This window comes from Coccidioides posadasii, chromosome 4 (assembly GCF_018416015.2).
Source record: "Coccidioides posadasii str. Silveira chromosome 4, complete sequence".
NCBI lineage: Eukaryota > Fungi > Ascomycota > Eurotiomycetes > Onygenales > Onygenaceae > Coccidioides > Coccidioides posadasii.
This window is the reverse complement of record NC_089410.1, coordinates 1,855,990-1,873,948: the sequence shown is the minus strand read 5'-3', so window position 1 is coordinate 1,873,948 and position 17,959 is coordinate 1,855,990. Positions and strand designations below refer to the sequence as shown.

Genomic DNA, 17,959 nt, shown 5'->3' with positions numbered 1-17,959 from the left:
CTGCGCTGGTTGGTTTTCAGAGCATCGCTTGAATTGTATCTTTTATCTAAGTACCCCGAGGCGACGTCGTGAATTCCTGTCATCCCGCCTGTCATGCCAGGATTAACAACTATCGAGCCCTCAACCTCAGAAACCTCGCTCCTCTGAGTTTGATCTCCCGTTTTCTTCTTCTCTTAAGAAATGACTTCCCTGTCGGAAGACGATCGCAAGACTATTAAAGATCATCCCTTGAATGATTCTCTCGACCGATTACAAAGGTCACTCCTGGACGTGGAACATTCTCTTGATAGGGCCAATGACATACCTGAACACATCTGCCAGGAGGCAGTATCACGACTTCTGGCTGCTTTGCAGAATACAGAAGCAGCTTTTGTTCTTCGGTCAAGAATCAGCAGTTGTGATGTCGCGTCAGAAATCGCACATCTATTTGCGCGTGTTCGAAACGGCGACTTCAGCTACACCCACTACCGCCCACTAGTGAAGCTCATCATCCAAAAAGCATCCGACTATGACATCTGGAGCGCCATTCTTGATCTCATTACCACACTCTCAAGAGTGACCCCTACACCAGCAAGTGTTCCTCCCACATTTGACAACACACCCATCACCCATTCCTCCGCATCACAGCAAGGCAGTGAACAGACTCGGCAGCTGATTGAGGCAAGAGTCTTTGAGGAGATCCGCAGCTGCACATACCAAGATGTGGAAGGATTCTTTGATAAATACTTTGACAGGAAGGACTGGACAGATCGTGCGCGGAACACTTACAAGTCAATCAAAGACCAATATGTCAATGGCAGATGGTCCACTCTGCCTGACTCACCCACCCAAATCCAAATGCAGGACTGGTTGTTTCGACTGCAGGAAGATTTCCTCTCAAGGCAGCGTCGTCGCTACTATACAATAAACATTCCAAATGAGCTTACCGGCAGTGAGGCCCGGCGGCAGGTTGATCTGATCATTAAACAAAAGAGTGGAGAGCCGTCGGACTCAGAGCACGACTGGAGAGATATTGAGGTGGTTGGCAAGCTGAAGGCATCCAACAGCAATGGCATCAAGAAGACATTAGTTCAGCTTGCCTGTTACGCGCGAGATGTGTTTGCATGTCAGCCAACACGCTGCTACCTCCATGTGTTCACCATTTGCGGGCGTGTGATGGAGGTGTGGGTCTTTGACCGCTCTGGATGCTATAGCCCAGGCCCGTTTGATATTCATAATGAGCCGGAACGATTTGTACAGGTGATTACTGGCTATCTGATGATGAATGAGGATGAACTGGGTCTGGACACATTCACAGAGCAAGATGGCAACTCTTGCTTCATAAATATTGAGCAAGAAGGCGCTGAAATAAACAGGGTGCAGCTGCGACCAGAGCCTCTCACCTGTCAACAAGTGATTGTATGTTGTGGAACGTCTTGCTATCTCACCAAGTCACCATATGCGCCAGAGTCTGACAACTGGAGCTACATCACCAAGTTCTCTTGGACATCTGACAGAAGGAAGCCCGAAGCAGATCTTCTCAGACTGGCCAACCAAAAAGGAGTCAAAGGCATTGCTACATTGGTTGGTCATTGGTCCATCACCAGCATCAAAGAGATGCGCTCAGGCATGACATTTACAAAGCCGTACTCTTTCTGTGGTACTCCCAGGGCGGTGTCATCCCTTTCTCAGTTCTTTTCTCAGTCATAGCCGCCGAGTGCCCTTTCGCGATCATTTAGCGACCTCAATGACCTAACTACCGCAGAAACTACTGGAGAGCGTCCGTTAAGGAAACGAAAGTCCGCTGATGCTGGCACAAAATCATCAAAGGGATCCAGGTCCACTAGTCACCGATCAGGTCCGCGAAACGAGGTTACATACGATGTGGAAGAAGCCCAGGGGACCAGTCTGCTTGTCCCCAGCAACAGCCCATATGACAACCAGATTTTTTGCTGCCTTGTCATCTATCCCGCAGGCCGGCCGATCCACAAATATGAGACCCCTTTGGAGCTGTTGGAAGCACTTCATGATGCCTTGAAGACACATAGATCCCTTTATATGGATGGAAACATCCTTCATCAAGATATTTCCGAAAACAACATCATCATAACAGATTCAAAGAAGACTGGCTTCGCAGGGATGCTGATTGATATGGATCTAGCCGAAGAACTTGGCGGCCGGCGAAGCGGTGCGCGCTGTCGCACCGGCACCATGGAGTTCATGGCTATCGAGGTGCTGCTCAGCATCGATCATACATATCGACATGATCTTGAGTCATTCTTCTATGTTCTTCTTTGGCAATGTGGTCGTCGCGGCTGGAACTTAGGGCGCAATTTAATAGGTCAGCCTAGAAGCAGTTTACTTACAAATTGGTATACCGGAAGTTATGAGGATATCGCCATTGCTAAACAAGGTAGTGTTGAAGCTGACATATTTGAGGTCATTTTGGCAACGGAATTTCCTCCTGTGTTCGATTGCGTCAAACCACTTTGCAGAGAGCTACGCGGAATCTTGTTTCCAGTACGAGGTAATTCCATTTTCACAGGTACACCAAAGGACCCAGAGATTCTATATGGGCCGATCATCAAAGCTTTTGACAAGGCTATTGATAGTATCAAAGGGAGAGAATAGGGTACTGTGGTTGTGTTTTGTGTTTTGCCTGTTTTTTTTTGGATACCCAGCGTGCATTGTTCAATTAATCAGGTTTACATCTTTCAGTGTTATATTAAAGAGGAATAATCCTGCCTACTGTGTAAACAGAACCCTTCAAAATATGTGGCCACTGTTATTGAATTAGGCCAGATAGAGTGAAGCAACTAAAGCCAATATATTTCTTCCAGTTCTCTGCTGTCTACTCCATACTCTGTACTGATATTCTAGTTGGTCTTGTGATCCACACTCGTTTACCTGACTGGGTGCCCAGCCACCAAGCAACTCCAAAACTCATTCATCAAAAGTTAGATCTTTTTTTCCTTCAATGCATTCCATTAGAAGATATTATTAGATGCCATGACTTGTGCAGGGCTATCTACATGCTCAGAACACTCATCGCCACCGAATGAGGTGATAAGATAGTTGAGCAGGTAAATTTTTGGGATGGAAAAAATATGAAGATCAAGGCAAGCATGAGACATTCAGAAAGACTGTTAAAAGAAAATAGCGAGCTGAGGGATCAAATAAAGACGCATGCCCGGCCCAGGAGATAGCAAATGAAAAGCAAACTCAGTCCCGAATGTTTTCACCACCGTAGCATTACCAAGCTGTCTAGCCAGCATGCTATTCAGTTTTTGGCTCCTGTGCTGGCATGTTAGCTCAGCACGCACCAAATGGTAAAGTTGAGGATTCCAACTCTCGGTTTGATGGTCCGGGTTTGTCGTGACATGCCAAGTTGTCGTGACATGCCAAGTCGCATAAAACTTTCCATCTTCCTTGACAGCGCAACGGAGTAATCTCAATCATTGGTTTTATTTTGACTTTTTTCGACGAGGCGTGGGTTGCTGGATGCTTGATATTAGGCGCAGTATTGCGACTCGATAATGAGGCCTTGAGAAGAATCTGTTTCTCAGTTATTGAAAGCATCGTGCCCAATCTTTCCCCATGTGCTACATTGTTGTAAAACACCACAATCCATTGGAAGCTCCTTGTTCTCCAACTTATTGTGCCTACCTACGGTTGACGATTTGTTTGTTGAATGGAATGTGTAACTTGTCATGCACTGTCGTTATGTCATATCCCGGCCCTCTTAACTTGTTAAAAGCAAAATGATTCGATTCCTGGGTATAATACGGCGTTATTGGCATAGATCATAACAATCATAAGCACGACATTGAATAGAACCTGGATCGTCCCCTGTATTTCAATAGTTTTGGAAAAGCAGGCGCGAATCAGTAAAGCGCTCGCCCACTCTAAGTACTAACTGCCTCATCAAGCCATCCTCCCAATCTCAACGTGACGAGTCGGCCCAGTTCCGTGGACCCGCCCTCTCGCGCCCCGAGCTCCTCCATGTCCTGAAGGATCTTGTCAATGTACTCTCCTGCGCCTGAGAAATGAAGGATACACGCAATTGCTCTGTGTAGAGCAAGGAGTCGGGGTAGTGGGGGATCGATGGACCGATCATCAGTGAGGTGTAAGGTACGGGTGATAGGAAATCGGAATTCTGGTAAGGCAGCAGCAGGAAGAAAAGTATCGATTTGGTAGGTGTGTTCCTGGTTAGGAACAGGCTCGAAGTAAATTTGGAAGTTGCCAAAGATGGTATGAAGGTCACGGGTCAGGGTCATGGCGTTGAAGGCTCGGTCGATATTTGTCCCATCAATGAGAAGAGATACATCGCAGTCGAACATATTGAGGATCATAAGTGCGGACTTTTTGGACTCACTCTATGCACCAGTTAGTCCTGAATGATTGGGGAAAAAAAAAAAAAAAAGAAAGAAAGAAAGAAAGAAAAGAAGAAGTCAAGAAAAGAAATCCGTTTCAGCAGATGCCTTACTAAAGTATTGTCCGAGTCTGTCTGTGTTAGAGAATGTGGCAGAATATGCGCCACCTCGAGAAACATTAATTGCTGGCCTTGAAGTTGATGTCCTTCATCGTCCTGAGCATTACTGCCCTGCTGTATCAGTCGAATTATTGCCTCCTTCCGATCAAACGCATGAGATATCACGCAGCGATGACGGTCACGAATAAGGCAAGCGCCTCGGAGAACTGATAATCGTTCTGGCGTCCCGACAAACTCATGAACTGGACCCTGAGCCCGTTGGACTGCTGAAAGATGGAGCGGGTGATAGTTGCGTGGTGCGCTGGCTAGAGGCTTTTACTATATGAAGCAAGAAGAAAGAAGTTTAGCAAATGTCACACAATGGATGTAGTAGTAGACAGGGCAACAAACGCGGTATAAAAAAGTTGTCCAGCAGGAAGTCTGCAAAACTGGTCAGCTTCTCATTTATCTCATCACCGTTATCATCAAAGTCAATGTCTCCTCCAGCAACATCTAGGTCTATCGACTTAAAAAAGGCGCGTAAGAATGTGTCTTGCGATAATTCTGAGCACGAATACTCGTAAGTGTACTGCACAAGGAGTGGGCGGCTGTATGCAGCATCAGGCGGTTTCTCTGTTCTACAATAGTTGATGATACTGTAGAATCTTTGTTTTGCCTGCGTGCGCTTCTGCACTGGCAAGAACTCAGGTCCTGAGAAGTTGAGGATGCCCTCTAGGGAGGCCTGGTGGCGGTGTGGAGCCATTGTTTGCTTCGTCGAAGGACAATGGGAAAAAGAGAGAAGAGGCACGTTTTACATTGCGTTGTTGACTAAGCAGGTGAGAGGAAGGTAACTAGCGGTTAGCAGTGTCTCCATCATACCTGCCCGTCAACGTGGTCGGCACGTAATATTAATTTCCCGAGAATATCACGTGATTCAGAAAATCACCGCCAAAACGACGAAAAAGCCGAGTCGAACTGGCGGCGACTGAATGCAGACACAGCACGCTCCTTGCTCCGGATAACAAGATATAGACACAATGCCTCCGCGGTTGCCCTGGCGGCTGCCGTCACACCTATCTCCATCACTAGGGGCCCTATCCTCGCAGCCACAGCTCCTCTCCTCGGCCCCATCACCTCTCCTCCGCAGCCTTCCTTCTCTTTTCCCATGCCAGTCGTTAAGCCAGCAGTCGAGCCAGAACCGCTACGCATCGATCCTGTCGACGCTGTCCGATGTTCCAAACGCATACAATAAGCGCATTAGACGAGGGCGCGGTCCCGCTTCCGGCAAGGGTAAGACCTCTGGTCGAGGTCACAAGGGTCAAAAGCAGCATGGCAAAGTACCCGCAGGCTTCAACGGTGGACAGACCAAGGATATCGTCGTTCACGGAGAGAGAGGATTTGACAATATGTAAACTCCTCCCCCACTCTCCTCCCCCCCTTGCCCTTTCAATAGGCGATCCGGGCCCGTTGCTAACCCGATTGAAACCAGCTTTACCGCGGACATCTCCAAGGTCAATCTTGACCGCATCCAGGACTGGATCAACCAGGGCCGCATCGATCCCTCGCAGCCCATCACCATCAGAGAACTCGTGAAAACCCGCTGCATCCACGGCATCAAAGACGGCGTCAAGCTGCTCGGCCGCGGAGGCTCCACCGCCCTCAAACAACCCATCAACATCATCGTCTCCCGCGCCTCCGCCTCCGCCATTGCCGCCGTTGAAGCTGCCGGCGGAACGATAGTGACACGCTACTACACGCGACATGCCATCAAGCGGATCCTCAACGGCAGGACGGATCCGTACGTCTCGCTGGCGTGGGCGAATGCCCAGATTCACGCTGAAGCTGAGGGGGACGGTGCTGAGGCGAAGACGAAGGAGTTGAGTATTGGTATGGGATTCGATAAGCCCAGGGCAAAGGGCGAAGGGTTCCAATACCGGTTACCGGATCCCACGAATCGTAAGGATATCGAGTACTACAGAGATCCCGCGCATAGGGGCTATTTGAGTTATCTAGTAGGAGACGGAGAGGGACCGAGTTTGTACTTTACGCCGCCGGGAGAGGAGGGGAAGAAGACGAAGAAGGTCGGCAAGAAGGCGTCGGAGAATCGGGTGTGGTAGTTTCCTTTCTTTTGTTTTACTTCTGATGGTGTATATTAAGTGAACTGGTTACATGGCATCTACGCTTGTCTGTACGAATAAGACTATTTCATACTATGACCCGAGCTTTCTTGCGTGTATATGACCGAGGATACTCTCTATGTACCGTCTAAATATGTCCGTAACCCAACTAGAACAGACAAACAAGACAGCTCTACAATTCCCGTCACGAAACCAAAATATATCACAGCTTCACCCCATCATCCCACACCCTTAGTAATCCATCTTGCACTGTCGTAGCCACCAGCGTCCCATCCGGTCCCCAAATCTGCCCCTGATGCAACGCCCTATTCTCCCCCGCCCTTGTCGTCCTCGCCTCGATAGTAAACCACTTCCTACCCCTCCCCTCACCCAAATCTGCTGTCCCATCAGCCCCAGCATGCACATCCAACCTATCCCAATCAATCATCCTCATCGCCGGCCCATGCGTATGTATGACGACCGTATGACTCAAACTCGCAATCCGCCTCACCCGCTGCGCCCTATTCAGCGCCCACGCAATCAACCACAACGAATTCCTATCGCTCGCAAACAGATGCGCGCATATATGCAAATTATCAAACTCACCCGCCTCATCACGGGCCCGGAGCGCAGCGATATCGTCCCTGCCGTAACCGCTCCCCTCCTCATCGTCGCCGGGGAGCCCAAACAACCTATAAAAATGCACCTGCCGATACCGCGTCGGATCCTCCTTCGCCCCAACCATCTCGTTGTACCTTTTCATCTTCACTTTTCTAATATCGGTACCCGAGAACGGCACGGCCGGACGAAGGCCCTTCTCCACCTCCTCGGTCCACTGTGGTGTATCTAACGACGGTGCCAGCGGCTGGTTTTCCCGCTTGATTCCCTGGAGAGCCACCTTGTATCTTCCGTCGATGTCCATGGGAGGCTGAAAGCAGAAATTATAACTGCTCTCAACGCGCTTGAAGCTAACAAGGCATGAAAAGCAGATTTCTTCCTTCTGACGGACGTCAACGGCGCGGAGGCAGTACGTTTGGCCTTCGCGGACATGGCGGACGTAAAATGTAAAGGGGATGGATCCGGTGCCTGGAGCCGTGAAGGAACCGGTAATGTTCTGCAGGAGTTACTCTTTCTTTTTAGATCTAGTTGATAAAACAGGAGGGCTTTTTATCTCAAAAAAAAAAAAAGAAAGAAAAGAAAAGAAAAGAAAAGAAGGGGGGGGAAAGGCTCATGATGAAGCAAGCAGCCAAAGATCCACCAAGCATGTATCGATCAATACATACGTGTATCAGCATACCCTTATCCACCGTTTTTGCTGCTGCGTACGCGGAGTGCCCGAATACATAACCCCCATACGCGACTCTAAACTCGCGCGGTCGCAGGGGCGCGTATTTCGCGCGAAATCGCTCGTACTTATGCCCACTGGGCGATTCCGTACCGGCATCGAGACGATCGAGAGCGAAGAGCTTGACGAGCGGGAGATAGGCGGGGGGTTGCGGGGCCGTTGGGTACGTGCTCTCGTCGACGGCTGGGTTTGTTTCCGGCAACGGAGCGGAGGAGCTGGAAGGGGCCATGTGGTCGGAATCACAGCCTGCGGTGCACTGTGAGCAATAGAGGCGGAGCTCCTCTCCTCTTTTTATCCCGGAACGGAGGCGAGAAAGACTGGAAGGGAAAGACGCAGGAAAAGTGGAACGAAGTGAAGAAGACCAAGCTTCCCTCGTCACGCCAGTGAGCAGCACAAACATTCAGAGCACAAATAAGGGAAATAGGAGAGAAAACAGAAAAGGAAAAAAAAAAAAGAGAAACAAGGAGTCCAAAACGGACTCTGTAGAGTTATTACTTCCTAGTAGCCAAAAACCGCCTCCTAGGTTCATATCTCGGCCCCCCGCGAGGCTCGGTTTCCTCCTCCGCCGCCGCCGGGGGTACTTAAGCTCTCCGGGACGTCCAAGCCCTCCATACGGAGCCCTACGGAGATGCCATTCCGCAGCATTCTTCACGCAATGATCTTCCCAACATAGCTTCGTACCCTGCCACAGCTTCAAGGACGCCAGCGCGAGAGTTGTCCCGGTTGTCGCTGCGTCTGCTCAGGCGGCGGCTTTCTGCCCTCGGCAACCCCGGATTTACCACGGCCCGATCCAATCCCCATCACGTGACCCAGCCCCTTTTTCTTGGGTCAGCGAGTTCGTATGTGCAATGAACGCGGAGAATGTGGAGGGGCCAGTGGTGGTTTGAAGGGGAATGCTAAGATGCAATTAACGGTATGCCGTGCTATTCAAAGTGAAGTTTAATAGTGTGGGCACAACGGATACGGCCCTATGCAGTATCCGCCACAAACAAACACCCGCTGCAAACGGCTACAGACGTGATTAAAATCCATACGGAGTACTCATACAGAAAGTGTCTGAAAGTAAAAGTAGCAAACCACGGTCCACGGCTGCCACATAACTAAATTCATAGCCGATGTATGATATCGCAACGGTGGTGGTCCTTACCCCCATCCCCCATATCCGGGCACCAGACCAGTACCCAGTAATTTCAATAATAAATGAATAAGAAAAGATGACCGGGCCTCCCATCACCTTAAACGGGGCAGGCCAGAATAGAGATAAAAGTCCTCTGATAAAAATTGTCATGATCGCATAACGTATGTGGTATAAAACATGCATCAGTTTCCAATCTACAAATTAACGCCAGGGAAATGCAAAACGAAATAGGCTTCAAAGATATAATGCTGTACAAGGCGGCGGGAAAAAGAGGGTTAGAGAGAGGTAAGGCATTGCTAGGCGTCTTCTTTCAAGGGAACATGGCCGTTTTAGGCAGTTCTCTGAAACATGCGAGGAACAGAGCGTGTTGGTGTGTAAGGTTGCTCAGACCACCCGTCTGGCTGTGGGTAATAAGGCAACACGCCGGTTCGACGCTCAGTGATAGACTTGCTCAGTGGCTGGTAATGCATCATGTCCATGGGAAGATGTCTTGGTTGCTGAAGGGAGGCAGGTGGTGGAGGATACAAAAGGGTGTTGACAGCCCGAACTGGTCGATACGGAGAGTTTCGATCCAGAACCGAAATTGGTGAAAGACGGGTGGGAGTATGGCTCGAATAGGCCGAGAGAGCGGGAGATATATCCGTTGACGAATTGATCGGATAAGGGCTCGACCGCCTGTTGAGATCCGGGATAATGGCCGGGACACTCGGGAGGTTGATAGGTAACGGCGCCAAAGATGTCGGAGTAATTGGTTGCTGAGGCCACGTACCGGGGGCTGCATATACGGCGGACATGGCACGGGCTACAGGGACAGGCAGCTGGTTGGAGAGGGTGGCACTAGTGCACGGGAGGGGGTTGGTAGAAATCGTCAATGCAGGCGTAGGAAGCTGACAGGTCGGTAGCTGCGGAACACGGACACTTGGCTGGGATCCTACCGTTCCAGTTGACATACTGGACAAGGTGCTGCATGCAGAAGTTGATAGTGGTGGTACAGGAGTCGGGTAAAGAACATGGGACGATACTGGCTGGACACGGTTGTTTGGTCCTGCCAGCTTCTTCACTGGGTGAGCGTCTGCCTGTCCGTCCCAGCTCCGCTTTCTATTATTCATCAGGGGCTCGACAGTTGCCGGTGAGTGAACGATCGGAAGTGGGAAAGACACCCCGGAAGAATTCGTTGCAGGTGGAGAAGGTAGAGTCGGAATTTTAGGCTGGGGAAGGGTGATAGGGCTACCGGACATTGGTGTTAAGGATGGTGAGATCTGAAGAATTGGCGTTCTGGGTTGCTGGGACAAGGTATCCTGGGGCATGCGGGACGCACGATCGAAATACTGAGCAAAGATCCGTAACTTCGAGTGCCATTTCTCCCATTCCTCCTTGGTGACAAAGAGATTATACCGAACGTTGCTAAGGAATTCGACTTCCATCACATGGATTTCTTGTATTGCTATACCGGAAACTTCAGCCCATGTCTTGTTCGTGTAGGTATTGTCGTCGAGAACTAAACAGATCTATGTCAGCATCCCTCGACTTCACCTGACATCTCAAAATGGAGGGGGAAAAAAGGGGGATTCATACACTTGTTCCCCATCATCAAAGCAATTGTCATCAATCTGAACTCGCTACCCCGTTTACCTCTCACAGACGGATTGAACTTCTTTAACCGGTACACGAACAGCAAAGCCAAAAGGACAACGTTTCGACTGACTTGTGTTGTGGAGAGAATCGTGGTCATCCATTTCCTGAACCCGATGCTAGGCATAGACTCTGGATCAAGGGGAGGAAGATTATAGTAGGGTGAGGACGCTCCATCTTCGATTTGCTTGAGTTTCGAGGCTTTAGCGAACCAGAAGAGACAAGTTATCTACAGACAAATCACCTGTCAGTCGAAAAAGCCGCACAATTTTGATGTTTTTCCTAGAGGAATAGGTCTCACCTGAGCAGCAAAATCCGCCAAGCTACCTCCATCCTCGCAGATCGATGACGGGACCTGAAGATAGATAGCAATGGAGCTTTCCTTGGCTGGCTTGGGTTCACTTTCTGGTAGCTGGCTCGTCAGTGACGGAGGCTGTTGTTGTCGTGAGCCCTGAGTGACCACCTTCGGTTCTGACACCGAAGGAGCCATAGGGACGTTGCTGATGTTTGTATGCAAGGGACCAGGAAATTTGTAGCCGTGCCCCCCATGACTGAGCGGGAAGGCGAGGTCAGTCATGTCCTTTGGCGGGGTTGATAAGCCGTAATGGAATTCCGTCGACGAGCTCAAGGCATTCGCGGAGGCTTCTAGACCGGTAGCCTGCTTATAAGTTGGAGGTTCTCGAGCGGGTCGGTTGGTAAAGGGAGGTTCGGTCCAAGTAGGAAGAGGAAGATGAAGCATGGGGACTTGCTGGACGGGCGACGAGAAAGAAGGTGAAGAAGGTGGTGTGTTGCTGACAATAAGTTGACGTTCGAGGTCAGGAAGGAGAAAGAAGCATTGAGAAGAGTGGTGAAAGCAAAATCAGAAAGGAGGGCGTCCATCAATCTAAGGTTTGATCGTTTTTGCATTCAAGTGGAGGACGGACCATGCCTCGAACGGGACAGAGAGGTGAAGTGGATCGGGGAAGATGACAGAAACAATGGGGAAAAAAAAGAGTTCATGTCAATGGAGTCAATGAAGGCAACAAGAATAATATTAATTTTGAAGCTTTTTTTTTTTTTTTTGGGTAAATAAATTTCTTTCCTTTTTTCTGCCTGTTTTGTTTTTTCCCCCCTTTAGTATTATTGAGGAGGGACGGTGAAATTGTGGTAGGCGCTGTTAGGCGTCGTGGTGTAATGCAATGAGGAAGCTGGAAGAGCAGGCCGGGTGGAGTCAAGTGGAAGCTTCTCGGCATGATTTGTTGGAAGTGAAGTCTCACATATAGATTCAACCATGGCGGGGATGGACCGTCACCACATGCCACCAGCCCCAGGCGGAAAAGAGTTAGCGGTGATAGCAGGAGTAATTAACAGGAGAAGTCCGGAATTAGAGACCAGGCATGCTCCATCAAACTCAAAGTAAGAGAGACGGCAAAACACAAAAAAAAAAAAAAAAAAAAAGGAGTGACGGGAGTGCCGGGTAGAGTGTCGCAGTGATCCCTTGGGTTAAAAGGCCGTATTCAATAGACTGTGGTACTCCGGATGTATGGATAGACACAAGAGGTGCTTCTCTGACCCGGGGAAGGGTTACGGAATCATACTAAAGAAGAGGGTCTCACTAGTACTAAGCATAGGGAGTTACGGAATGTACGTAACTGGTGGTGAGAAAAAGTCTTGCCGAACAAGAGGATTAACCCATCGTCATAGGCCACAGCGAGGAACCAGGTGTTTTGGAAAGGGAAAAAATAAAAATAACAAAGATTGAAAAAGATGGAACACTTTCTTTTTCATCCATGATCCATTCAGCAGCTACCTTTTTTTTTTTTCCCACCAACAGGATCATTGAAATTTGGCGGGAGTAAAATAAAAAAAAAAGGCAGAAAGGGCAGAAATAATGTTTTTCGCAAATTAATGCCGGCCTTTTTTATTGTGACCACCCTGGTTCTAGCGGTAGTTGGCGAGGTTTGACCCAGAAACAGGACCAGACCGGACCGGGAGGGCTGAAGGCTGATCGCTGCTGGTGCTTGGATGGCTGCCAGAAAAGATCCGATCTTGCCTAAATTTTTCGCCATCCTTCGTTAATTTTTCTTGTCGTGAAGATGGCAAAAAGAAGAAATGTGCGCGAGCGAGGGAAAAGGGAATGGGAGGGGGGGGAAAGTGGGAAGAAAGGGATGGGCTAGCGCGGTTGATGTCAGCAGTGAATGTGGCACGGTGGAGTTGGTAACGTTAGGTCGCTCGTCTCGTCCTGTTACCTGGTAACACCCGCATGACCACCCGTATTCATTGGTCCGCCGTCGTATGTATTACACCGTACGCCCTCTGTTCTGTAAATTCCCTTCCGTCCTCACGGATGCGCCCCAAGCAACCTCCCCTTACCTCAAACGCGCGCGCCCCCCCACCAACTAAAGTTCGCCCTGCTTTCCGTCCATCCCACGACGCCCCAATCCCTCTCCGTATTACCAATGTATTACTCCCTGTCGGATGGCCACCGGAGTTACTCTCGTGGGGAGGGGGCAGGGTGTTTCCGTTCCATACATACGGAGCACATACATTGAGATCCTTTCCGGTGGCTGAGGATGATCCAAGGAATGTGCAGCGCCAGCGTCACTTATCACCACTCTTTAGTCCCAGATCCGTAATCATAATCATCGTTATTAAGAATATTAATCATAAACCACACGTAATATCAGAAAAAGTCCATGGTCGATGGAACGGGGCTTCATCACCCTGCAGTCTTTGTGCATTACATGTATGCCGCTTCCGCGACACCTCAACTCTCGGGGAATACCAAGATAGTCCATCGATCGCCGTTATAGAGTACTCCGTAGAGCGATTCCTGGATACAGAGTTGCAGAACCATCGCAGACTATCGAATGTATGATTGGGGTGTCGAACGATCCAAGGGAACGATCCATGTGGAGGAATGATACATCCCATCTTTCACCTGCCATGTTCACACCCGCAAATCACCACCCAGGACCGATAATTTTAAGCGACGCCTCTTCTGAAATTCCCTCGCCGGAATTGCTGGAACATATCGAAGCATGTTAGGTCCCCCAGGCGCCAGATGTAATGGAGTGCAACGGAGGATGAAGGGGCGGGGCAAGTTTGAAGGCGCTGACCCCAACGCTAAGGTAAGTGGAGAGTTTGTGAATGAACGTAGCGCCCTGCAAGCTGGCGTATGATAGCCCATAGTAACTGCGATGTGAGTTATACTAACTCCAGAGGAATGCTACATACGGAGTACACTTTGCGACCTTTTTGCTCCAACAGAATTGGCGCCCTGGGCGAAGATGGGTTTAAACTACGGAGCACACCAGTCCAGTGAGACACTTTTCCTCCAGCGTCATGCACGACTGTTTGATTTGCCTTGATGGGCGTAACACGGGAATATACGGAGCCTGGGTGGATTTTGTGAGCAAGGCACACGCGCACATACCCCAGTCTGCAAACGAGAAAGAAGTAATGAGAAGTGCAACACAATAACCCGATATGTATGTATGTATGTATGTATGTCGATTTATTCTGCTCGCCCTGGATCTTTTTACAAGCTGCCACGAAGCGTAATATGATAGACCCCGAAAGGTAGGAGATCAAGGAGGCGAGGTTCCTTAATGCGTGTGATACACCTTCTCGGCTTACTGGAGCAAAGGAGTCCTTGACCAGGGCCAAAAAAAAAAAAAGGAAAAAATAGATAACTCATAAAGGAGCTCTGTAAATCGCTGCCGTTGTTATGCTTGCCAGCACGCCGCAGGTCATGAAGGATAGGCACTGGAGAGTGGGGGGATATTACTCGTCCTCCTTGTCGGGGTTTTGAATCCAGCCAGGGTTAGAAGGCTGAGCAAACTCCCGGGATCGCGACTGATAGCGTTCCTTACAGTGCATGAGATGAGACTCGGCAACCAAGCTTTGTCCAGTGAAGTTGGTAGAGAGGGAAAGATTGACGAGGAAAAAGGATCAACCTGCGGCCGGATGACGATTGATGATGGCTGAATAAACGACGGACCCAGGCGCAACCCCCCTATCAAACTTCGGTTGCGCAAGTATGCACGGAAGAAAGGGGTTGGTTGGCAACGGAATCGTGGGTTTCCTTTCTGGTCCACACAAAGCCGGGAAAGGAGGAAAGTGTGATTCTGGGGAAGGGAAGGCTGGGTTTCTTTCGATTCTCAGACCGATGATAAGTGAAGGCTGAATGAGACAAGAGGCTGGACTGCACGCAGCTGCTTGCTGCGATGCAATCCCGCATCGAGCCTGGCAGGTCAAATCTCACCAAAAAAGCCTGTAATTTTCAAACCCAGCCTGCCCAGTGGAAGCTCATATTCAACCATATTGGATGAGCGAACGGCCAATCAGGGGAGCAACCTGGGAAGCGCAAACCCAAGCAAGCCGGTGCGGTAAAATTGCCTCGGCGGCGGTAATCTCCTCACGGTGGCATTGCGGTGGATTGAGAGGGCGACCACATGTAACGCTGTAAGTTACAGTGTTATGAAGATACGTATGTATATACAGTGTCCCGTAGTCCGTATCCCGTACTGTACGCGGTCCAGTATGTAACTCGGAGTATGGACGGAGTACGTATGGGTGTATTCGGTGGCATCAGATCTTCCCTCGGTAGCCCCATCAATTTTGCATAGGTGTCTAAAGGACCGCCGTCTAACGCCAGGAGCACGATCCGGTGTTTCCTATCCAACTTTGCCTGCTGCTTTTCGTTCCTCTGGCGATCAATCACCAGCCCAACCGAGGATGCCCGTTTCGACGAAACGAATGGTTGTCAGGTGAGCCATTAATATATCTGCCTTGGGTCATGGATCCAACACATTCCCTTTCTGTGGACTCCTTAGCGTTGGCACTCCCAACGTCCCAGCATCCCGACGGACGGGCGGTGGTTGGATGGGCCAGCTGATTCGCCTGCCAGCCGTGTCTGGCCCTGTTGATGCGGTACATGCTGAGCAGCGAAGGACCAAAGTTACGAGCGTGGCATTCATGACTAAGAAATGAACCCAACGCGTTCCAAGGGTTGGACATTAGCGCGGTTAAGCGGCTCTTGATTGGATTCTGGCCGGTTTTATTCGCTAGGAGAACGCGAATCACGAATCGCGACCCATCGCCCTCGTTTTGCCATACGGGACTGATACGCTGCTGCTGGAATGTGTGATTCGTCCCGCCCGTAACTCGTCAGATTATGTGGTCTCTGTGCCTTGTTCGCTCACAGAAGTGTCGCTGGAGTGCCTCAGAATGGAAGGGAAGGGGAAATAAGACAAAACAAAAAAAAAAAAAAAAGGAAGAGACCCTTCAAACCTGCCCTGTTGTAGCGTATTCTCAATGCTGGTGAGGTGAGTGGCTATTTTGGTACCGGCTCATCTCCCCAGCCAAAAAAGTCTCCCCGTCCACCTGCACGAACGGCACACAGATGCTCGCATCAGGCACGCGTATTTGGTCGGGCAAAGGCGGGTCTTCCTTGTGGCTCAATCTCTTGTCAATTTCCGTGACTTTGACCCAAAGTTCAATCCTCGCAAAATGTACGGACTAAGGTTACAACAGCCGTTACATACTTGCCCTTAAACCATCACCGGATCATCAATGGTTCCAACAAAGATAAGTGTTTCTCCCGCGTGCGTTGAGCGACACTCGGTATCGGTGAGGTGATGAGCATCAGGGTGGCTGGCTCACCTGTTGCATGCATCCAAAAAATCTTAATCATCAGGATTGTTTTGTCTTGCATATGTGTGTGTGTGTGTGTGTGTGTGTGTGTGTGTGTGTGTGTATGTGTGCCTGAAAAGGGAAAACGAGACGGTGCTGCCACTTCTTCCCTTGTCTCTTGTGTAAGCCCAATTTTCTCGCCCTTCAATGACGGACGTATGTGTGTACATCCGCCTCCTGTATTCCTCCACCCATGACACCCCACAGTACAGGATGCCTTGCCCGACAGTTCCGCATTGAACAATCAACTGCCCGTGTCCGAATTGCTGAACAGGCTTTTCGAAGCGACGCGCGTGTCTCCTTGAGGCGAAGATTGGCGCATGTGATAACGTTCAGTAGTTCGTCCTTTATTGCGTGATCTTTTTCCCCTTCTCAAGGGTAAGAACCTCGCAAGTTGCGTCGGCGATGTGGCTAATTTTTTCCTCCTGGGCCCCGCTAGTTACGGCATACTTTCGCTCACCGAGTTTTAAACTATGGATTCCCGGGCTGCAGCTCCTACAGGATGGTTTGTTTTTTCCCCCGAATCTCCCTGTCAGATAATAAGACCAGTTTGAAACTTCCTGTTTTATGGATCTAGCCCGGCAAAATTTGAAGTTGCTCGGAATTCATTAAGTTGACGAGGATAGTCTAGTCACGTCCTCTTTTTTCTAAAGGAGCGTGGATTCGGTTATGTCGCGGTAGTCGAGAATCAAACTTGGACTCTCAGCAACACCACATTTGTGGGGGAGGGAAGCATGCTGCAACCCTAAGACAAATTTGATCCCCAGTGAGCCTGCAGGCATGGATATGGAGAATCGAGCCACCAGTCTGTCACGAATTACCAGCTAGATAGAGAAAGAAAATTTTTCGCCGCTGGCCAGGCCGAACCTTGTTCAGAATATGGATTTTGGGTTGGCTACGACAAACAAAAGTCGTGGGACAGTCTTGCTCAGAGGGACCTGCTGGATAAGCCCTTCGACAAGGTGGATCCGGTGTATAAGCATCTGTCTCTTTCCTTGTTTTCCCCCATGAGATGTGATACTTTTCCTTGCCATACAGGATCGCTTTGTGCTGTTGGCCTTGCAAATCCTCCCTTTTACAAGAGCAAGGAACCCGGAGTTTGAAAGGGAGTCGAAAGTAGGAGCTCTAGACGCAGCGTGACTCCAAAGAAATGCTCCAGACTATTGAACCCACTACTGATCCCATGGAAAATCCATTGCGTCTTGCACCCAATATCCGCGGATATCATGAAAAGGCTTGCTTTGCTCTGAAACCTGTTGGGACAAGTGAGGACGAGGGATAAGCTTACACTGCAGTTTTACTGGCAGCGTCGCATAAGCAATCCACTTGAAAATGACGATTTTTACGATGCCCGACATTCTCTCCCATCAGGAACGGCGGAAAGAATTAGCACCCTGCCCTTCTCGCTGTGCAATGGATATTGCATACTTTCATTAGTTTGTTTCTGGGTGCTGGAGCAGTTGAAACCCTGTATGAGAATGATGGGGATGGGTCAATACTCTTCTCTGAAAGCACTTCGGAATACAGCCCCATCATCCCCTTACCAGGCAATATAATATCACAGCTCTGAGACTCCACTGGAGTATGTGGTGGTATATTTT

General features: G+C 49.6%; 5 protein-coding genes across 5 annotated transcripts; 2 read left to right on the top strand and 3 right to left on the bottom strand.

The window, feature by feature from the left end:
- Window positions 1-11: 11 nt before the first annotated feature.
- Window positions 12-2,610, top strand: D8B26_007459 (uncharacterized protein; the record flags this gene model as incomplete). Its single annotated transcript, XM_003066990.2, has 2 exons — window positions 12-1,639; window positions 1,745-2,610. Exons 1-2 carry the CDS (start codon window positions 181-183, stop codon window positions 2,608-2,610), a joined length of 2,325 nt encoding a protein of 774 aa, XP_003067036.2. The 5' UTR covers window positions 12-180.
- Window positions 2,611-3,751: 1,141 nt separating this feature from the next.
- On the bottom strand, window positions 3,752-5,213 carry D8B26_007458 (uncharacterized protein; the record flags this gene model as incomplete). Its single annotated transcript, XM_003066989.2, has 3 exons — window positions 3,752-4,355; window positions 4,466-4,776; window positions 4,862-5,213. The coding sequence occupies 3 exons, from the start codon at window positions 5,211-5,213 to the stop codon at window positions 3,885-3,887; spliced, it is 1,134 nt and encodes a 377-aa protein (XP_003067035.2). The 3' UTR covers window positions 3,752-3,884.
- Window positions 5,214-5,440: 227 nt separating this feature from the next.
- Window positions 5,441-7,693, top strand: MRPL10 (mitochondrial 54S ribosomal protein uL15m). Its single transcript, XM_003066988.2, has 2 exons — window positions 5,441-5,858; window positions 5,940-7,693. The coding sequence occupies exons 1-2, from the start codon at window positions 5,488-5,490 to the stop codon at window positions 6,565-6,567; spliced, it is 999 nt and encodes a 332-aa protein (XP_003067034.1). The 5' UTR covers window positions 5,441-5,487; the 3' UTR covers window positions 6,568-7,693.
- D8B26_007456 (uncharacterized protein) lies at window positions 6,665-8,141 on the bottom strand (the record flags this gene model as incomplete). The annotated part of the gene is made up of 2 exons (XM_003066987.2): window positions 6,665-7,681; window positions 7,851-8,141. 2 exons carry the CDS (start codon window positions 8,139-8,141, stop codon window positions 6,791-6,793), a joined length of 1,182 nt encoding a protein of 393 aa, XP_003067033.2. The 3' UTR covers window positions 6,665-6,790.
- Window positions 8,142-8,832: 691 nt separating this feature from the next.
- On the bottom strand, window positions 8,833-12,192 carry D8B26_007455 (uncharacterized protein). Its single transcript, XM_003066986.2, has 3 exons — window positions 10,984-12,192; window positions 10,626-10,911; window positions 8,833-10,548 (listed from the first exon to the last, which is right to left on the bottom strand). The coding sequence occupies exons 1-3, from the start codon at window positions 11,419-11,421 to the stop codon at window positions 9,380-9,382; spliced, it is 1,893 nt and encodes a 630-aa protein (XP_003067032.2). The 5' UTR covers window positions 11,422-12,192; the 3' UTR covers window positions 8,833-9,379.
- Window positions 12,193-17,959: the final 5,767 nt, after the last annotated feature.